Source organism: Somniosus microcephalus, chromosome 15 (genome assembly GCF_052327205.1).
Source record: "Somniosus microcephalus isolate GS21.2 chromosome 15, FLI_Smic_1.0, whole genome shotgun sequence".
NCBI lineage: Eukaryota > Metazoa > Chordata > Chondrichthyes > Squaliformes > Somniosidae > Somniosus > Somniosus microcephalus.
Genome location: NC_141001.1, coordinates 74939891 through 74957393, shown reverse-complemented (window position 1 = coordinate 74957393; position 17503 = coordinate 74939891). Strand labels below are relative to the sequence as shown.

Here is a 17503-nt window from a genome sequence, read left to right as displayed (position 1 = left end):
TTTCTTACTCTAGTGCGTCTCCACTGGCTGCAGAACGGCTGGTGGAAGGCTGCTGAGTTCCCGTGCAGGAGACTTCAGATGGCCTTGCAGGATGACCTCGATCAGCTCTGGGCCTGGAAGGCCTGACTGTAGACTACACCACCTCAGCAAGGGCAGCAGCAGTCTGGGCCGGCTGGATGACAGGCAGCGACAAGGGCAATGGCGGAGTGGCAGTGGTGGGAGCAGGAATGCTGTTATCCTGAGAGAGGACAGCAGCTTCCTGCTCGACCGACGCACTGCCACTCCCCCGGGGCAGCACCTCAGCATCCCTAGCAATCTGTTGGAGCACAAATTGCTGGCCTGCTGTGACACCGTGAAAGCCCCGGTCGACGGTGGTAGACCCAGCCATGATGGCAGCAGTCAGAGCTTGCGTGGCACCAAGCAGAGACTGCATGAGAGCAGTCAGAGCTTGCGTGGCACCAAGCAGAGACTGCATGAGAGCAGTCTGAGATTGGATGGCACCAAGAAGAGACTGCATGAGAGCAGTCTGACATTGGATGGCACCAAGCAGAGACTGCATGAGAGCAGTCAGAGCTTGCGTGGCACCAAGCAGAGACTGCATGAGAGCAGTCTGAGATTGGATGGCACCAAACAGAGACTGCATGAGAGCAGTCAGAGCTTGCGTGGCACCAAGCAGAGACTGCATGAGAGCAGTCTGACATTGGATGGCACCAAGCAGAGACTGCATGAGAGCAGTCTGAGATTGGATGGCACCAAGCAGAGACTGCATGAGAGCAGTCTGAGATTGGATGGCACCAAGCAGAGACTGCATGAGAGCAGTCAGAGATTGGATGGCACCAAGCAGAGACTGCATGAGAGCAGTCTGAGATTGGATGGCACCAAGCAGAGACTGCATGAGAGCAGTCAGAGCTTACGTGGCACCAAACAGAGACTGCATGAGAGCAGTCTGATCTTCCGCTGCAGCACTAAGACGTTGGGTCGCTTCTGCCTGTGCTGCAGTGGGAGCTGTGAAATTGCTCATCGTGTGCGCCCGGGGTTGCCACAGTCTCTCTGGGAGTGTACCATAATTTTCAGACTGGAAGTGATGGGCTCCATGGTGTGCGCAGAGCCTTGTGCCGTGTTGGAGACAGACTCTTTCACGCTCCTTGCCATTGCCAACAGGCTCTCTGGCAGCCTTACCATTGCACCTATCATCTTGGTGTGCATGCCCATCACCCTTCTTCTAAAGGCCTCCCCATCAAGGTCCTCATCTGAGTCCTGTGGAGCAGGATTCACGTACGAACCGGGGTCAAGCAAGGCTGTGTCATCGCACCAACGCTCTTCTCGATCTTCCTTGCTGCAATGCTCCATCTCACCCTCAGTAAGCTCCCCACTGGAATGGAGCTCATTTACAGAACAAACGGGAAACTGTTCAACCTCCATCGCCTCCAGTCCCGATCCAAGGTCGTCCCATCCTCTGTCGTCGAATTACAGTATACAGACGATGCTTGCGTCTGCGCTCACTCGGAGGTCGAACTCCAAACCATCATAAACACCTTCACCGAAGCATATGAGAGCATGGGCCTTACACTAAACATCTGTAAGTCAGAGGTCCTCTACCAACCTGCCCCCGCCACACAGTGCTGCCCCCCGATTATCAAAATCCACGACAAGGCCTTGGACAACGTGGACCACTTTCCATACCTCGGGAGCCTACTGTCAACAAGGGCAGACGCCGACGACGAAGTCCAACACCGCATTCAGTGTGCCAGTGCAGCCTTCGGTCGCCTGAGGAAGAGAGTGTTTGAAGACCAGGACCTCAAACCTGGCACTAAGCTCATGGTCTACAGAGCAGCAGTGATACCCGCCCTGCTGTATGCCTCAGAGACATGGACCATGTACAGCAGACACCTCAAAGCACTGGAGAGGTACCACCAACGCTGCCTCCACAAGATCCTGCAAATCCATTGGCAGGATAGGCGTACCAACGTCAGTGTTCTTGCTCAGGCCAACATCCCCAGCATCGAAGCTTTGACCACGCTCGATCAGCTCCGATAGATGGGTCACATCGTCTGCATGCCCGATACGAGACTCCCAAAACAAGCGCTCTACTCGGAGCTCCGGCACGGCAAGAGAGCCCCAGGTGGGCAGAGGAAACGCTTTAAGGACACCCTCAAAGCCTCCTTGAAAAAGTGCAACATCCCACCGACATGTGGGAATCCCTGGCCCAAGACCGCACAAAGTGGAGGAGAAGCATCTGGGAAGGCGCCGAACACCTCGAGTCTCTTCGCCGGGAGCAAGCGGAAGCAAAGCGCAAGCAGCGCACGTCAACCCAAGCACCCCACCCACCCGCCCCTTCAACCACCGTCTGCCCCACCTGTGACAGAGACTGTAGGTCCCGCATTGGACTAATCAGCCACCTGTGAGCTCATTTTTAATGTGGAAGCAAGTCATCCTCGGCTCCGAGGGACTGCCTAAGAAGAAGAAGACAACTCGCCCTCCGGGGAGCTGGCCCCTGAGCTACCTTTTCCTCTTGGCCTTGCTGCAGCCCACTCGTACCTCACCCTGTGCAGATCCCACTACTATACTAGCCTCTAAAGAACGCATCGTGCCAGTATCTGAGCTGTTGTCTGCAAGTGGCAGATGCAGTGATGCGGTGTGATCTTCTTCCTCCTCTTCTCCTGCCTTTTTCTGCGGTGCCCTCGGATAGGCTACTCAGGTGCTTGCTGATTATCTGAGGCATAAAGGCACAAGAGTTGGGTTAAGGTGAGGGGAGGAGGCAGGAAGGGAGAAATGTTTGCATACAGCATGATTAGCTGGAAAGTGAGAAAAGATTGCGGGCTGAGGGGGAAGTGGGATGTGAGAAGAAGGAGTAGGAATGAACACACCATTGTTGTCAGCTGGTCAATGTGGGCTTGTCTCCCGCCTGTGCACTCCTGCTCCCTCCGGTTTTGAGCCACCTTGGCCTGCAAGTGAAAGGAAAGAGTGTGAGTGAGTGTGGAGCAGTGTGTTTTTGTGATGTGCTTGCCATAGTTGAATAGCTGTTATTGTGTGCAAGGAGTGAGATGTGGGTGTGAGTGTTGGTAGGTAGAGCTTGTTGGTGGGTGAGTGCTGGGGGTGTGGTGCATTGAGCAGTGTGTGAAGCTTGTGGTACAGATGGTGGTATGTAGCATTTGTTGAAGCATTGACTCACCCTGCCCACCCGTGTGAGCTCGTTAAACATCTTCCTGCACTGGCTGTGGGTCCTGGGGACCACAGTGCTGCCCGTCACATGTTGTGCCACCTCCCTTCACATAGTGCGGGACACTTGTGGCGAGTACAGGACCCCCCGCCTTCTCTCGACCACAAAAACCAATGCCCCCAAAGCTTCATCGGAGAACCTCTGGGCTCTCTCCCTGGGGTGGCGAGCTGCTCATCAGGATTTGTTAGTAATTGATCCTTCTACTACTTCTTAGGCTTGCTGGGGCAGCTGCACACCCAGCAATGCTGAGAATGAGGTGCTGCAGCATCAATGAACCTCCCCTTTAAGTAGTGAGAAAAGCTGTGGCAATCATGACATGCAATTAGACTGCCCCGATATTGGTCGAGCTTTTCAGTGTATCACCAATGAGCTTGGGTTTTTAGACTAGGAACATGACTCCTATTAATGAGGAGTGAGCATGAATTTTGCGTGCATTCGAGACGATTTTCAGGTGGCGCTAGTCGACCATTTTTAGTCTAGACACTGGCCATTTTTTGGCTATAACGAATTTCTAGCCCTTTGACTTAGGGGTCCATGTACAAAGATCATTAAAATATCACGGACAGGTACAGAGCATAGACCATTTGGGCCGAATGGCCTGGTTCTATGCTGTAAAATCTATGTAATTATATGTAAATGTAAATTCTTTCCTTCTTAACTGACATAGTTTTCATATCAATGCTTTCGCACATTAATTGCTGCTGTCACACTGCATGATTTTAATCCCCCAATAACATGCAAAATTTACTATTTCCCTGTTCTAGTCAGTAGAACCTCTTGTGTACTTTTATTATATCTGTCTGATTGTTTGTATGTTCAAATAATAAAAGAAATTGTTCAGCTCATAAAGATATCAGCTCATTACTGCATGTCTTTTATTTCTACATCATCCTTGCTGATTCAGTCAAACCACAGAAGTCTTGTTGTTTACGAAAAGAGACAATAGCCTTTTATTACAGCGCGCGGTGAGACAGTTGCCTGTAATGAGCGGTGTATTTTTAGACATGCTCTTTTTGTGTCATTCATTTGCTAATATCCTCTTATTTTCTTTACTGAATGGAAATGCACGTGTCAGCTGCCAAACTTTACCTCTTCCTTGGGGAAACCCATTTAAAGATTTCACAATGGATTCCAATCTAAATATAGAGAACAATTCAGTCTGTCTCTTTAACCGAGCAGCCCAAACAGTGGATGCTGCCAAGGGAGACATTTGCCTGCTGCAGCTTCCTGATAGTATTGTTTCTAGGATCGGTATCCACCTCCGATACCCATGGAGAAAAGCCTCCACGGGATTCATGAGAATGCTGGAAACCCCTTCGAGGATACAAACATATTGTTAAATATTTGGAAAACAAATTGGTTTGACAAAGTCAAAGATGATGAGGGAATGCAGCAGGTGGCAATAATTAGCTGGCATCTTTATTTATGAAGAAAGTTACTTCAGATTAAATAAAATCCCCAAATGCTGGAAATGCACAGCTGGTCATCGGTGCCTCGAAAGAGAAAAGACAGATTAATCTTTCGAGTGGAGAACTATTTACAGAGCTCAGTTCTGATGAACGATCAACACCTAAAACGTTTACCCATCTTTTTCTCTGTGCAGATGACGATGGAATTTCTGTGAATTTTATTTCTGGTTTCCAGCATTTTCTTTACAAAGTACTTCAGATGATTTTTTGAACACGTATGTGTCATGCAAACCAAATTTAAAAATATTTCACTGATAAACTTTGATGGAAACCATTTTTTCATTTTTTCTGAAATATTTTGCAGGAACAACAACTCTGAACGTCACTGTACCCCATCAGAGAAACACAGTGTGACACAAATTGAATAACTTTCTGTTTAGTGGGTATTGGGCAAGACTTGGCTGTGGCACCAATAAGTTTTGATAATGGCAATGGAACTAATATGTATGGTTATGGCAGTGGTTGTGATGAAATATATGCCTTCATCAGCCCATGTGTTTTACCTGCTTGTATTGTGTGAACCGTCCCCTTTTGTTCCTATTGTGTGTATTGGCTACGCCCCTGTCTTTTGCCATATAAAGGTCTCAAAAGCTGTATGAGTCATTCCTACCAGACGAACCCGATGTGGGAAGACCTGTAATGCTGCAATGTTCTTAGTGATTAAAAGCCTTCAGTTGAATCCTTGTCTTTGAGTCATTGATGGCATATCAATTTTAATCACTAAAACACCAAGATGGATCGACTCCTGAAACCAGAGCGCTTGGATCTGGACCCCCATGCCTCAGACGCAGCCACACAGTTCGGACACTGGTTCCAATGCTTCGAATTTTTCATTGCAAACTCATAGTCATAGAGTCATAGAGTTTTACAGCACAGAAAGAGGCCCTTCGGCCCATCGTGTCCGCGCCGCCCATCCACCCCTGTCCTGTCTAATCCCATTTTCCAGCATTTGGTCCATAGCCTTGTATGCAATGGCATTTCAAGTGCTCATCCAAATGCTTCTTGAATGTTGCGAGGGTTCCTGCCTCTACCACCCTTTCAGGCAGTGAGTTCCAGATTCCAACCACCCTCTGGGTGAAAAAGTTCCTCCTCAAATCCCCTCTAAATCTCCTGCCCCTTACCCTGAATCTATGCCCCCTTGTTATTGACCCCCCTACTAAGGGAAAAAGTTCCTCTCTATCTACCCTATCTATGCCCCTCATCATTTTGTACACCTCAATCAGGTCCCCCCTCAGCCTTCTTTGCTCCAAGGAAAACAACCCCAGCCTGTTTAGTCTTTCTTCATAGCTGAGGCGCTCCATCCCAGGTAACATCCTGGTGAATCTTCTCTGCACCCTCTCCAAAGCAATCACATCCTTCCTATAGTGAGGCGACCAGAACTGCACACAGTACTCCAGCTGTGGCCTCACCAGCGTTTTGTACAGCTCCATCATAACCTCCCTGCTCTTATATTCTATGCCTCGGCTAATGAAGGCAAGTATCCCATATGCCTTTTTAACCACCTTATCTACCTGTTCCGCTGCCTTCAGAGATCTATGTACATGTACACCAAGGTCCCTCTGACCCTCTGTACTTCCTAGGGTCCTACCACTCATTGTGTATTCCCTTGCCTTATTTGTCCATCCAAAATGCATCACCTCGCACTTTTCAGGGTTAAATTCCATTTGCCACTTTTCCGCCCATCTGACCAACCCGTTTATATCGTCCTGTAGCCTGAGGCTTTCCTCCTCGCAATTTACCACCCCACCAATTTTCGTGTCATCTGCGAACTTACTGATCATACCTTTTACATTCTCATCCAAATCATTTATGTAGATCACAAACAACAAGGGACCCAGCACCGATCCCTGAGGTACCCCACTGGACACAGGCTTCCAGTCACAAAAGCATCCTTCGACCATCACCCTCTGCCTCCTGCCACTCAGCCAGTTTAGGATCCAACGCGCCATGGCACCCTGGATCCCATGGGCTCTTACCTTCTTGACCAGTCTCCTATGCGGGACTTTGTCAAAAGCTTTACTGAAGTCCATGTAAACCACATCCACAGCATTTCCCTCATCCACCCCCCTAGTCACCCCCTCGAAAAATTCAATCAGATTTGTCAGACATGATTTACCCTTGACAAAGCCATGCTGACTATCCCCGATTAATCCTTGCCTCTCCAAGTGGAGACTAATTTTGTCCCTCAGAATTTTTTCCAATAATTTCCCTACCACAGATGTTAGGCTCACTGGCCTGTAATTCCCTGGTTTATCCCTGCTACCCTTCTTGTATAATGGTACTACATTAGCTGTTCTCCAGTCCTCTGGTACATCCCCTGTGGCCAGAGAGGTTCTGAAAATTTGTGTCAGAGCCCCTGCAATCTCCTCCTTTGCCTCCCACAGCAGCCTGGGATACATCTCGTCCGGGCCTGGGGATTTATCCACTTTTTGGCCTGCTAAAACCGCTAGCACCTCCTCCCTCTCGATGCTAATATGTTCAAGTATGTCACAGTCCCCTTGCCCGATTTCTATGTCTGCATCGTCTCTCTCCATAGTGAACACAGATGCAAAAAATTCATTTAAAACCCCGCCTACATCATCTGGCTCTACACACAGATTGCCACTTTGGTCCCTAATGGGCCCTACCCTTTCCCTGGTTATCCTCTTGCCCTTAATATACTTATAAAACATCTTAGGATTTTCCTTTATTTTGCTCGCCAGTGTTATTTCATGGCCCCTCCTCGCCCTCCTAATTTCTTTTTTAAGTATGCCCCTGCACTTTTTATACTCCTCTAGGGCTTCTTCCGTCTTTAGTCTTTTGTAACTGCCAAAAGCCCCCCTTTTATTTCTAATGCATTTTTGTATATCCCTTGTCATTCAAGGTTCCCTTTGCTTGTTGGTCCCACCCTTGACCTTTACAGGAACATGTTGGCGTTGTACTCTCTCTATTTCCCTTCTGAAAGTCTCCCACTGTCTTGATGTGGATTTTCCTATAAGTAGCTGCTCCCAGTCCACTTTGGCCAGATCCTGCCTTATCATATTAAAATCGGCCTTCCCCCAATTTAGAACCCTTATTTCCGGGCCGTCTTTGTCTTTTTCCATGACCACCTTAAATCTCACCGAATTATGGTCACTATCGCCAAAATGCTCTCCTACTGACACTTCCACCACTTGCCCGGCTACATTCCCCAGAATTAGGTCCAGTATCGCCCCCTCTCTTGTAGGACTTTCTCCATGTTGGCTCAAAAAGCTCTCCTGGATGCACTTTAAGAATTCTGCACCCTCTAAGCCTTTCACACTCTGACTATCCCAATTTATATTGGGGAAGTTGAAATCCCCCACTATTATTACCCTATTATTTTCGCACTTTTCTGAGATTTGCCTACATATCTGTTCCTCTATCTCCCCCTGACTGTTTGGGGGCCTATAGTACACTCCCAGCAAAGTGCTTGCCCCCTTTTTGTTTTTAAGTTCTACCCATATGGCCTCATTAGAGGAACCCGCTAATATATCATCCCTCCTTACAGCAGTAATTGACTCCTTAATTAATATTGCAACACCCCCTCCCCTTTTACACCCCCCTCTGTCTCACCTGAAGATTCTATACCCCGGAATATTGAGCTGCCAGTCCTGACCCTCCCTCAACCATGTCTCCGTGATAGCAACAATATCGTACTCCCATGTGTTCAACAACAACTTCAGTTCGTCCACCTTATTTGCAAGACTCCTTGCATTAAAATAAATGCCTTCCAGCCCTGCCATATTCCCTTTTGCCTTCGCATATTTGCTCTGCCTTGTTTTTTTCTCTGTATTTGGCTGTAAATCACCCCCTGCTATAGCTCCACTCTGTACCCCATCCCCCTGCCAAGTTAGTTTAAACCCCCCCCAGCAGTGCTAGCAAACCTCCCCGCAAGAATATTGGTTCCCCTCTGGTTCAGGTGTAAACCGTCCAACTTGTACAAGTCCCACCTTTCCCAGAAGCAGACCCAGTGATCCAGGAAACTAAAGCCCTCCCTCCTGCACCATCCCTTTAGCCACGCATTCATCTGTTCTATCTTCCCATTCCTATACTCACTAGCACGTGGCACCGGGAGTAATCCAGAGATTACAACCTTTGAGGTCCTGCTCTTTAATCCTTCACCTAGCTCCCTAAATTCTTGCTGCAGGACCTCATCCCTCTTTTTACCTATGTCGTTGGTACCAATGTGGACCACGACCTCTGGCTGTTCACCCTCCCCCTCCAGAATGCCCTGCAGCCGCTCAGTGATATCCTTGACCCTGGCACCAGGGAGGCAACAAACCACCCTGGATTCACGTCTACGGCCACAGAAACGCCTATCTGTTCCCCTTACTATAGAATCCCCTACCACTATTGCTCTCCCACTCTTTTTCCCCCCTTCCTGGGCAGCAGGAGCACCCCCAGTGCCAGGAAGTTGGCTGCTGCTGCCTTCCCCTGGTGAGTCATCCCCCTCAACAGTATCCAAAGCGGCATACCTGTTTGAGAGGGGAATGGTCACAGGGGTCTCCTGCACTACCTGCCTGCTTCTATTGCTCCTCCTGGTGGTCACCCATTTCCTATCTTCCTGTGCAGCCCTTCCCTGCGGTGTGACCAACTCACTAAACGTGTTATCCACGAACCTCTCAGCATCGTGAATGCTCAACAACCCATCCACCCGCAGCTCCAGCGCCTCAATGCGGTTTGCTAGTAGCTGCAGATGGATGCATCTCTGGCACACGTGGTCATCAGGGGCACCGGCAGTGTCCCTGAATTCCCACATAGAGCAAGAGGAGCATATCACGAGGCTGGGCTCACCTGGCATGACCTTCCCTTTACTTAATTTAAATTAATTTACTATCACCAATTAAAAATATCTCTAAGGCGCTTGTATAGTCTACCAACAGTCCCTGCTACACCAGAAAAGACCCTAGTAACTATAAACTACAGAGTTTAAGTTTAAAAAAGAGAAATACTCACCAACCAATCACTTACCTGCTCCCTGGTGACGTCACACTCTGATTACTTTTTACCTCTCTCCTCTGCTGTTGATTTGGTACGCCTCTGCTGAACCCGCCGGTTTTAAGTGCCGCCGGTCGCGCTGCTGCTCTCCCACAGGTCCAAGCTCTCTGACCTCGCCTCTGCTGAACCCGCCGGTTTTAAGTGCCGCCGGTCGCGCTGCTGCTCTCCCACAGGTCCAAGCTCTCTGACCTCGCCTCTGCTGAACCCGCCGGTTTTAAGTGCCGCCGGTCGCGCTGCTGCTCTCCCACAGGTCCAAGCTCTCTGACCTCGCCTCTGCTGAACCCGCCGGTTTTAAGTGCCGCCGGTCGCGCTGCTGCTCTCCCACAGGTCCAAGCTCTCTGACCTCGCCTCTGCTGAACCCGCCGGTTTTAAGTGCCGCCGGTCGCGCTGCTGCTCTCCCACAGGTCCAAGCTCTCTGACCTCGCCTCACCCACCACCATAGCAGCCGCAACCGCTACCGGAGACATGAAACTGGGAATCCTGCGAAACTGGGTGAGCCATCGGGTCTCCACTCTCATCCAAGATGCCACCAGCTACGGGGATGCCTGCACCATTCTGAAGGCCCACTACGTGCGGCCAATAAACGAGGTGTACGCCAGGCATCTTCTGACTACTCGCACGCAGCGGCATGGTGAGTCACTAGAGGACTTTATACTAAGCCTAAAAGTACTGGGCAGAGACTGTAACTGTAAGGCCGTGTCTGCCATCGTGTACACGGAGGAGCTGATTCGAGACTCCCTTATTGCGGGCCTCAGTTCAAATTACATTCGGCAGAAACTGTTTGAAAAGGAGGGATTGGACTTAAAACAGGCTATAGATATAGCGCGATCGCTGGATATGGCCCAGAAGAACTCTGAATCCTGTTCCCCAGGCCACACGGCCCACTCCGCCTCATGCGCGCCATGGGGGCCGCCATCTTGGAAGCCATCTTCACCTCCCAGGTCTCAGGCCAGCCCAGCACCATCGGAGCCCCAGCCTCCACCCAGGAGCCCCACTACTGCCGCGATGCATCGGGGCCCGAAATGCTACTTCTGCGGCCAGGACAAACACTCCAGGCGTCTGTGCCCAGCGAAGGGCACCACCTGTTTTAAATGCGGGAAGAAAGGACATTTCAGCAAAGTCTGCAGAGGGAACCCCGCCTCCAACTCCACCACCGCCGCGTGCGCGCCATGGGAGCGGCCATCTTGGAAGCCATCTTGTCCACCCTCATGGAGTCCACCATCTTGCCCCGACTACACGGACCTCCAGGACCCACTGGTGGCCTCGATCACAGTGGATCAATCCAGGCCGCATCCGTTGTCTAAATTGATGATGGACATAGAGGTAAACGGGAACAAGGTTAAATGCTTGATTGACTGCGGGAGCACCGAAAGCTTTATTCATCCTAGCCTGGTAAAACAACTTTCACTAACGATAGTCCCCACACAGGGCAAAATCGCCATGGCCGATAAGACTCATACCTCAAAAATTACAGGTTTCTGCGCGGTTATGTTGTCGGTAAAAGGCAATGATTACAGAGATTTTTAAACTATTGATAATGCCAGATCTCTGTGTGAGCGTGATCTTGGGCCTGGACTTCCAGTGCCACCACCAAAGTATCACGCTTACCTACGGTGGGTCCCAGCCGCCCCTCACAGTGTGCGGTCTGGCTACCCTGAAGGTCAAGCCGCCCTCTCTGTTCGCCAACCTCGCACCCAACTGTCGACCCATAGCGACCAAGAGTAGGCGGTACAGCTGGGAGGATAGATGGTTCATTGCGTCGGAAGTAGAAAGACTCAAGCGGGAGGGTATCATCGAATGCAGTACCAGCCCATGGCGCGCCCAGGTAGTAGTAGTTAAGGGTAGCGAAAAGAAGCGGATGGTGATAGATTATAGCCAGACGGTTAATCTATACACCCAGCTAGACGCCTACCCTCTGCCCCGCATAGCGGATATGGTTAACCAAATCGCGCAATACCGGGTGTTTTCCACCATCGACCTAAAATCGGCATACCACCAGCTCCCCATTAGGCCGGAGGACCGTCCATACACCGCCTTCGAGGCGAACGGACGCCTCTACCACTTCCTCAGAGTTCCCTTTAGGGTAACGAATGGGGTCTCGGTCTTCCAGCGGGAGATGGACCGCATGGTCGATGAGAACCAGTTAACAGCCACCTACCCATACCTAGACAACGTCACCATCTGCGGCCACGACCAGCAAGACCACGACTCGAACCTCGCGAGATTTCTGAAAACCGCCCTCAGACTCAATCTCACCTACAACGAGGATAAGTGTGTCTTTAGCACCACGCGCCTCTGTATCCTGGGCTGCGTGGTGGAAAACGGGGAAATCGGTCCGGACCCCGACCGATTGCGCCCCCTACAGGAGCTACCCCTACCAAACACTCCCAAGGCCCTGAAAAGGTGCCTGGGGTTCTTCTCCTATTACGCCCAATGGGTCCCCAATTATTCCGACAAGGCCCGTCCCCTCCTGAAATCAACGTCCTTCCCGCTCACGGCCGAGGCCCACGCCGCCTTCAACAGCATTAAACACGACATTGAGAAGGCCGCGCTGCGGGCAGTGGACGAAAACATCCCTTTCCAGGTCGAAAGCGATGCGTCCGACTTCGCTTTAGCAGCCACCCTCAACCAGGATGGGCGGCCCGTAGCCTTTTTCTCAAGAACCCTCCAAGGGCCCGAGATCAGGCACTCCTCGGTAGAGAAGGAGGCCCAGGCCATAGTGGAGGCAGTGCGGCACTGGAGGCACTACCTAGCCGGCAAACGCTTCACCCTGCTTACCGACCAGCGGTTGGTAGCCTTCATGTTTAACAACAAACAGAGGGGGAAGATCAAGAACGACAAAATTCTCAGGTGGCAGCGGATCGAACTCTCCACGTTTGAGTACGACATAATATATAGGCCGGGGGCCCTCAACGAATCCCCCGACGCCCTATCACGAGGGATGTGTGCCAGCATCCAGGGGGACAGGCTACAGGGCCTCCACAATGGCCTCTGCCACCCGGGGGTCACCCGGCTATTCCACTTTATAAAATCCCGTAACCTGCTCTATTCCATCGAGGAGGTCCGGTCTATGACCAGGGACTGCCGCACTTGTGCGGAATGCAAGCCCCGTTTTTTCAGGCCTGACCGAGCCCACCTGATCAAAGCTACATGGCCATTCGAGCGCCTGAGCTTAGATTTCAAGGGACCACTCCCCTCCACCGACCGCAATGTGTACTTTCTCAACATTGTGGACGAGTACTCCCGCTTCCCATTCGCCTACCCCTGCCCAGATATGACCAGTGCCACGGTCATCAAGTGCCTCGGCAACCTGTTTTGCACGTTCGGCATGCCTAACTACATCCACACTGACAGGGGGGTGTCGTTCATGAGCGATGAACTGCGCCAATACCGGCTGTCAAAGGGGATAGCCACGAGTCGGACCACTAGTTATAACCCCCGGGGTAATGGGCAAGTGGAGAGGGAGAACGCGACAGTGTGGAAGGCGGTCACCTTAGCACTAAGGTCTAAAGGCCTCCCCACCTCCCGCTGGCAGGAGGTCCTCCCAGAAGTACACCACTCGATAAGGTCGCTACTGTGTACTGCTACTAACGCCACTCCCCACGAGAAGATGTTTGTTTTTCCCCGCAAATCAACCTCAGGAGTATCCCTACCCTCGTGGCTCTCCACCCCAAGGACAGTCCTGTTACGGAAGCATGTGAGGGGCCACAAAACGGATCCCCTCGTGGAGGCAGTACACCTACTCCACGCAAACCCACAGTACGCGTATGTCAAGCACGCCGACGGGCGTGAAGACACCGTGTCCATAAAGGACCTCGCCTCGGCAGGAAGTGACGACGACGACCCATCACCACCACCCCCAGAAGAACCTCCACCATCCCCAGAGGTATCCTCACCGCCCCCAGCAAATGGGTATGCCCAGGAGGGCACCACGGACTCCCGGTCGGAACCCGAGGTACTGTTGCGACGTTCAGGAAGGACTATCACACCCCCGGACAGACTAAATCTGTAGAAGGGGTGAATGTGATGAAATATATGCCTTCATCAGCCCATGTGTTTTACCTGCTTGTATTGTGTGAACTGCCCCCTTTTGTTCCTATTGTGTGTATTGGCTACGCCCCTGTCTTTTGCCATATAAAGGTCTCAAAAGCTGTATGAGTCATTCCTACCAGACGAACCCGATGTGGGAAGACCTGTAATGCTGCAATGTTCTTAGTGATTAAAAGCCTTCAGTTGAATCCTTGTCTTTGAGTCATTGATGGCATATCAGTGGTGATGGTGACTTTTAGCTATTCATTAATGTATCAAAGACCTGTAAATAAGGAGCATCACATAAATTGTTCAAGGAAGTGTTTCTAATGAGTGAAAGCACAATGTGAACAGAATCTCCTTGCATGCAATACTCTGCTTCTCCTACATCCGCTGCTGGCCTGAAGTAATTGCAGTGGAAAGGTGCATGTAATGCTCACTGTCAGGTGATGTTTTGCACAGGCGTGATATAGCAAACAACAGATGGCTGGGAGTAGGTTACAGACTATAATATAGACGAGGTATGGATGACATCATATGAAAGAGATGCTCAAGCACTCTCTGACTGCTGTCAAAATCTTATTGGTGTCTTGCAATCTTCCAGTGTTATTTTTTATGTATATAGTCTACATTTTATTTATGTATTGTCTGTTTGAATTTTGTGATTGGCATTCTTTTTCCTATCTTTTTTCTTTGATAATTCTCTCTCTCTCTCTTAGGCAGTTCCTCGGAATTGAGGATGACTTGCTTCCACATTAAAAATGAGTTCTCAGGTGATTGATGAGTCCAATGCGGGACCTGCAGTCTCTGTCACAGGTGGGGCAGACGGTGGTTGAAGGGGCGGGTGGCTTGGGTTGATTTGCGCTTGGCTTCTGCTTGCTCCCGGTGAAGAGACTCGAGCTGTTCGGCGCCTTCCCGGATTTCTCTTCTCCACTTTGTGCAGTCTTGGGCCAGGGATTCCCAGGTGTCAGTGGGGATGTTGCACTTTTTCAAGGAGGCCTTGAGGGTGTTCTTGAAGCATTTCCTCTGCCCACCTGGGGCTCTCTTGCCTTGTCGGAGCTCCGAGTAGAGCACTTGTTTTGGGAGTCTTGTATCGGGCATGCGGACGATGTGACCCGTCCATTGGAGCTGATCGAGCGTGGTCAAAGCTTCGATGCTGGGGATGTTGGCCTGAGCGAGAACACTGACATTGGTGCGCCTATCCTGCCAATCAATTTGCAGGAACTTGGTGGTACCTCTCCAGTGCTTTGAGGTGCCTGCTGTGCAATTTGATAATTGACGCCATGGTGGCTGCTGAGGTTTATTGTGCAGTTTCACAGCACGTTACAGGAACAGAGTAGGGTGGGAATGATGAGAGATATTACATGATCAGTAGTGCAATCGAAAGTTTCTACAGTGAGGCTGATTGGATAGCTCATGAGCGAAAAAGTCTTGTGTATTGTAGTTGGCCTCAATATTGAAGGAATTCGATCGCATCTAATTGCTGGCCAATGCATTATTAGTACCACAGGATTGGAACATGAGTTTTGACAAAATTTATGCTTTTATGAGATATTTCATCGTCTAATCAGATGTTTTGATGTTTTGTGCTAACATTTGAAGTGGTATCCAAAGACTATGCTGGCCTCTGGTGCCTACACAATGAATGTATTAACTCGCTTCCGGCAATAAAGCTGAAAGCTAATGTCCCAGTCAGTCCTGAGCAATATATTGTACAGAATGCTCGTGAGTTGCCAGAGTAGGAAACTAGCTAACTCACCAAAGACTAAAGAATACGCTCTACTTGTCTGTTACACAGCAAAGCATTTCTTTTAAAACAGTAAAAGTAAATGCTAGAAAAAAAACAGCAAGTAAAGAACAGATAATTTAAAATTTCAAGCATACAGCTCTTCATCAGAACTGAAACAATTAAAGATGAACAAACGTTTTAATCAAATCAAAACAATGGTCAGGGACAAGGGGAAGAAAAGAGAGGAGGACTTGGTGGAATGACATGTAACCTGCTGGTAAGTAAAACATGCGATTGATAGACGACTGAAATGATCTTTATATAAGACTATGCAAACTATGGCTTGGCTATTCACGTGTTCCTTTTTTCTTTACATCAAACAATGGAAAGAAAGTAAAGATAATTTTGATCATTTTCGTGTTTTATTTTTCAGCAGATTACAGGACATTCCAATGAGACTTTCTCGCATTTTTCTCCTCGCCGCCCCTCAGCTCTGATTCTATTAAAATGCTTGTCCATCTTTCATTTTTTGCAGTTCTGATGAAGGACTGTACACCTAAAGCATTAACTTATGTGTTCTCTCCGCAGATGCTGTCTGACCTGCAGTGCATTCGCAGCATTTTCTGTTTTTTTTTTTTTAGATTTCCAGCATTTGTATTTTTTTTTTGCTTTTTGACAGTTTTCTTTAATTTTGTTTCCACAGACTGATTCTAATGTCTTACCAGTAATACAAGTTGCATGAGCAAGATTATGGCTCATGAATTTATCGCGTTCTTTAGAACATCTTCGTTCTTTGGAACAAGGCTCACCACCACCTTCTTGAGGGCAATTAGGGATGGGCAATAAATGCTGGCCTTGAATGAATAAAGAACAATTGGTTGGTCTGGTAGATCTACAAAAAAAGTGCTGTTGCACAGCACAGTGTGGTTACTTTTTATGCTGAAGTTTTACATTTTGTGGTCCCTATTTAAATACTGGCACAGTTCATGTATACTTGCATCATAGATTGGGTTCCAAGCAACTTTGATGATGAGATATGAAGAAAGGCTGGAGAAAGTTGCACTCTTCAGCCTTGAAGAGAAGTGACTGAGAAGAGCCTTGTAGAGGAATAAAACATAGTAAATGAGGTAGAAATGCTAAATACAGAACACTACTTCATGTTAGAACAAGGGGGCACAGGTTGAAACTGGCAAAAGGGAAATTTACAATTTAGTTTGAAGTAATTTTCCAAATCTACTTTTCCATACCATTTACTCTCTTGGAGACTGAATACCCAACTTTCTCCAGTCCCTCTTCACACCTCAGACCTCTGACGCAAGAGATCAGTCTCATAATCCTTCTCTGAACAAAGTCCAACGCATGGATGTATCCCTTGCATCTCGGTGACCCAAACAGTACTCAAGCTGTGGTCTGACCAATGCATTATGAAGTCTGAGGGTGACTTTTGTCATTGCTTAAATTGGCTTTTCTCTTTTGCTTTCCACCAGGCCGTTCATGTTGCTGCCTCCACTAATGGAGTGGATGAGAGTAGCCATCGCACACGCTGAACATCGGCGCAGTTTAACTGTCGACAGTGACGATGTGAGACAGACAGCTCGTTTGCTGCTACCAGGGCTGGACTGTGAACCACGCCAACTGAAGTATGTGCAATTCATTTCTAAAAGCTAGTCTGTCATATGAGCTGAGGTGTAGGGGAAGACGCGTCCTCCTTTTTGCACATTCAGAGTGCACTTAGGTAGTAGACTGGTGCAGTTAGATGCCAAGGCAGTGGGGAGCTGAGCATACGCTATTTGGGTCATAAATATGGACCTGGATGTTGAGGTCAGCTGGATGACCTGAATGACCTTTTCCAATTCCTACTTTCTTACAAGCTTAGAAATTACAGTGTGATTTTACTGCTCAAACGCTTAAAATTTCAGATGGACGTATTAAATGTTCATTCTCTAATACTGCATTTTCTAGATTTTACAGTCTCAATAACTACTAAAAAAAAAGCCAAACAGCAACACTGTTCCTCATTATAGTCTTCCCTGCGGTCAAAAATTGTTTGTACTTTAT

General features: G+C 49.0%; 1 protein-coding gene across 1 annotated transcript in view; it reads left to right on the top strand.

The window, feature by feature from the left end:
- Nucleotides 1–17503, top strand: part of abtb2b (ankyrin repeat and BTB (POZ) domain containing 2b) — a 273661-nt gene that overhangs the window by 199755 nt on the left and 56403 nt on the right. Inside the window, exon 5 of the mRNA XM_086008059.1 lies at nucleotides 16933–17085. Coding sequence (XP_085864185.1) covers nucleotides 16933–17085 — 153 coding nt within the window. The remainder of the gene's footprint in view (nucleotides 1–16932; nucleotides 17086–17503) is intronic.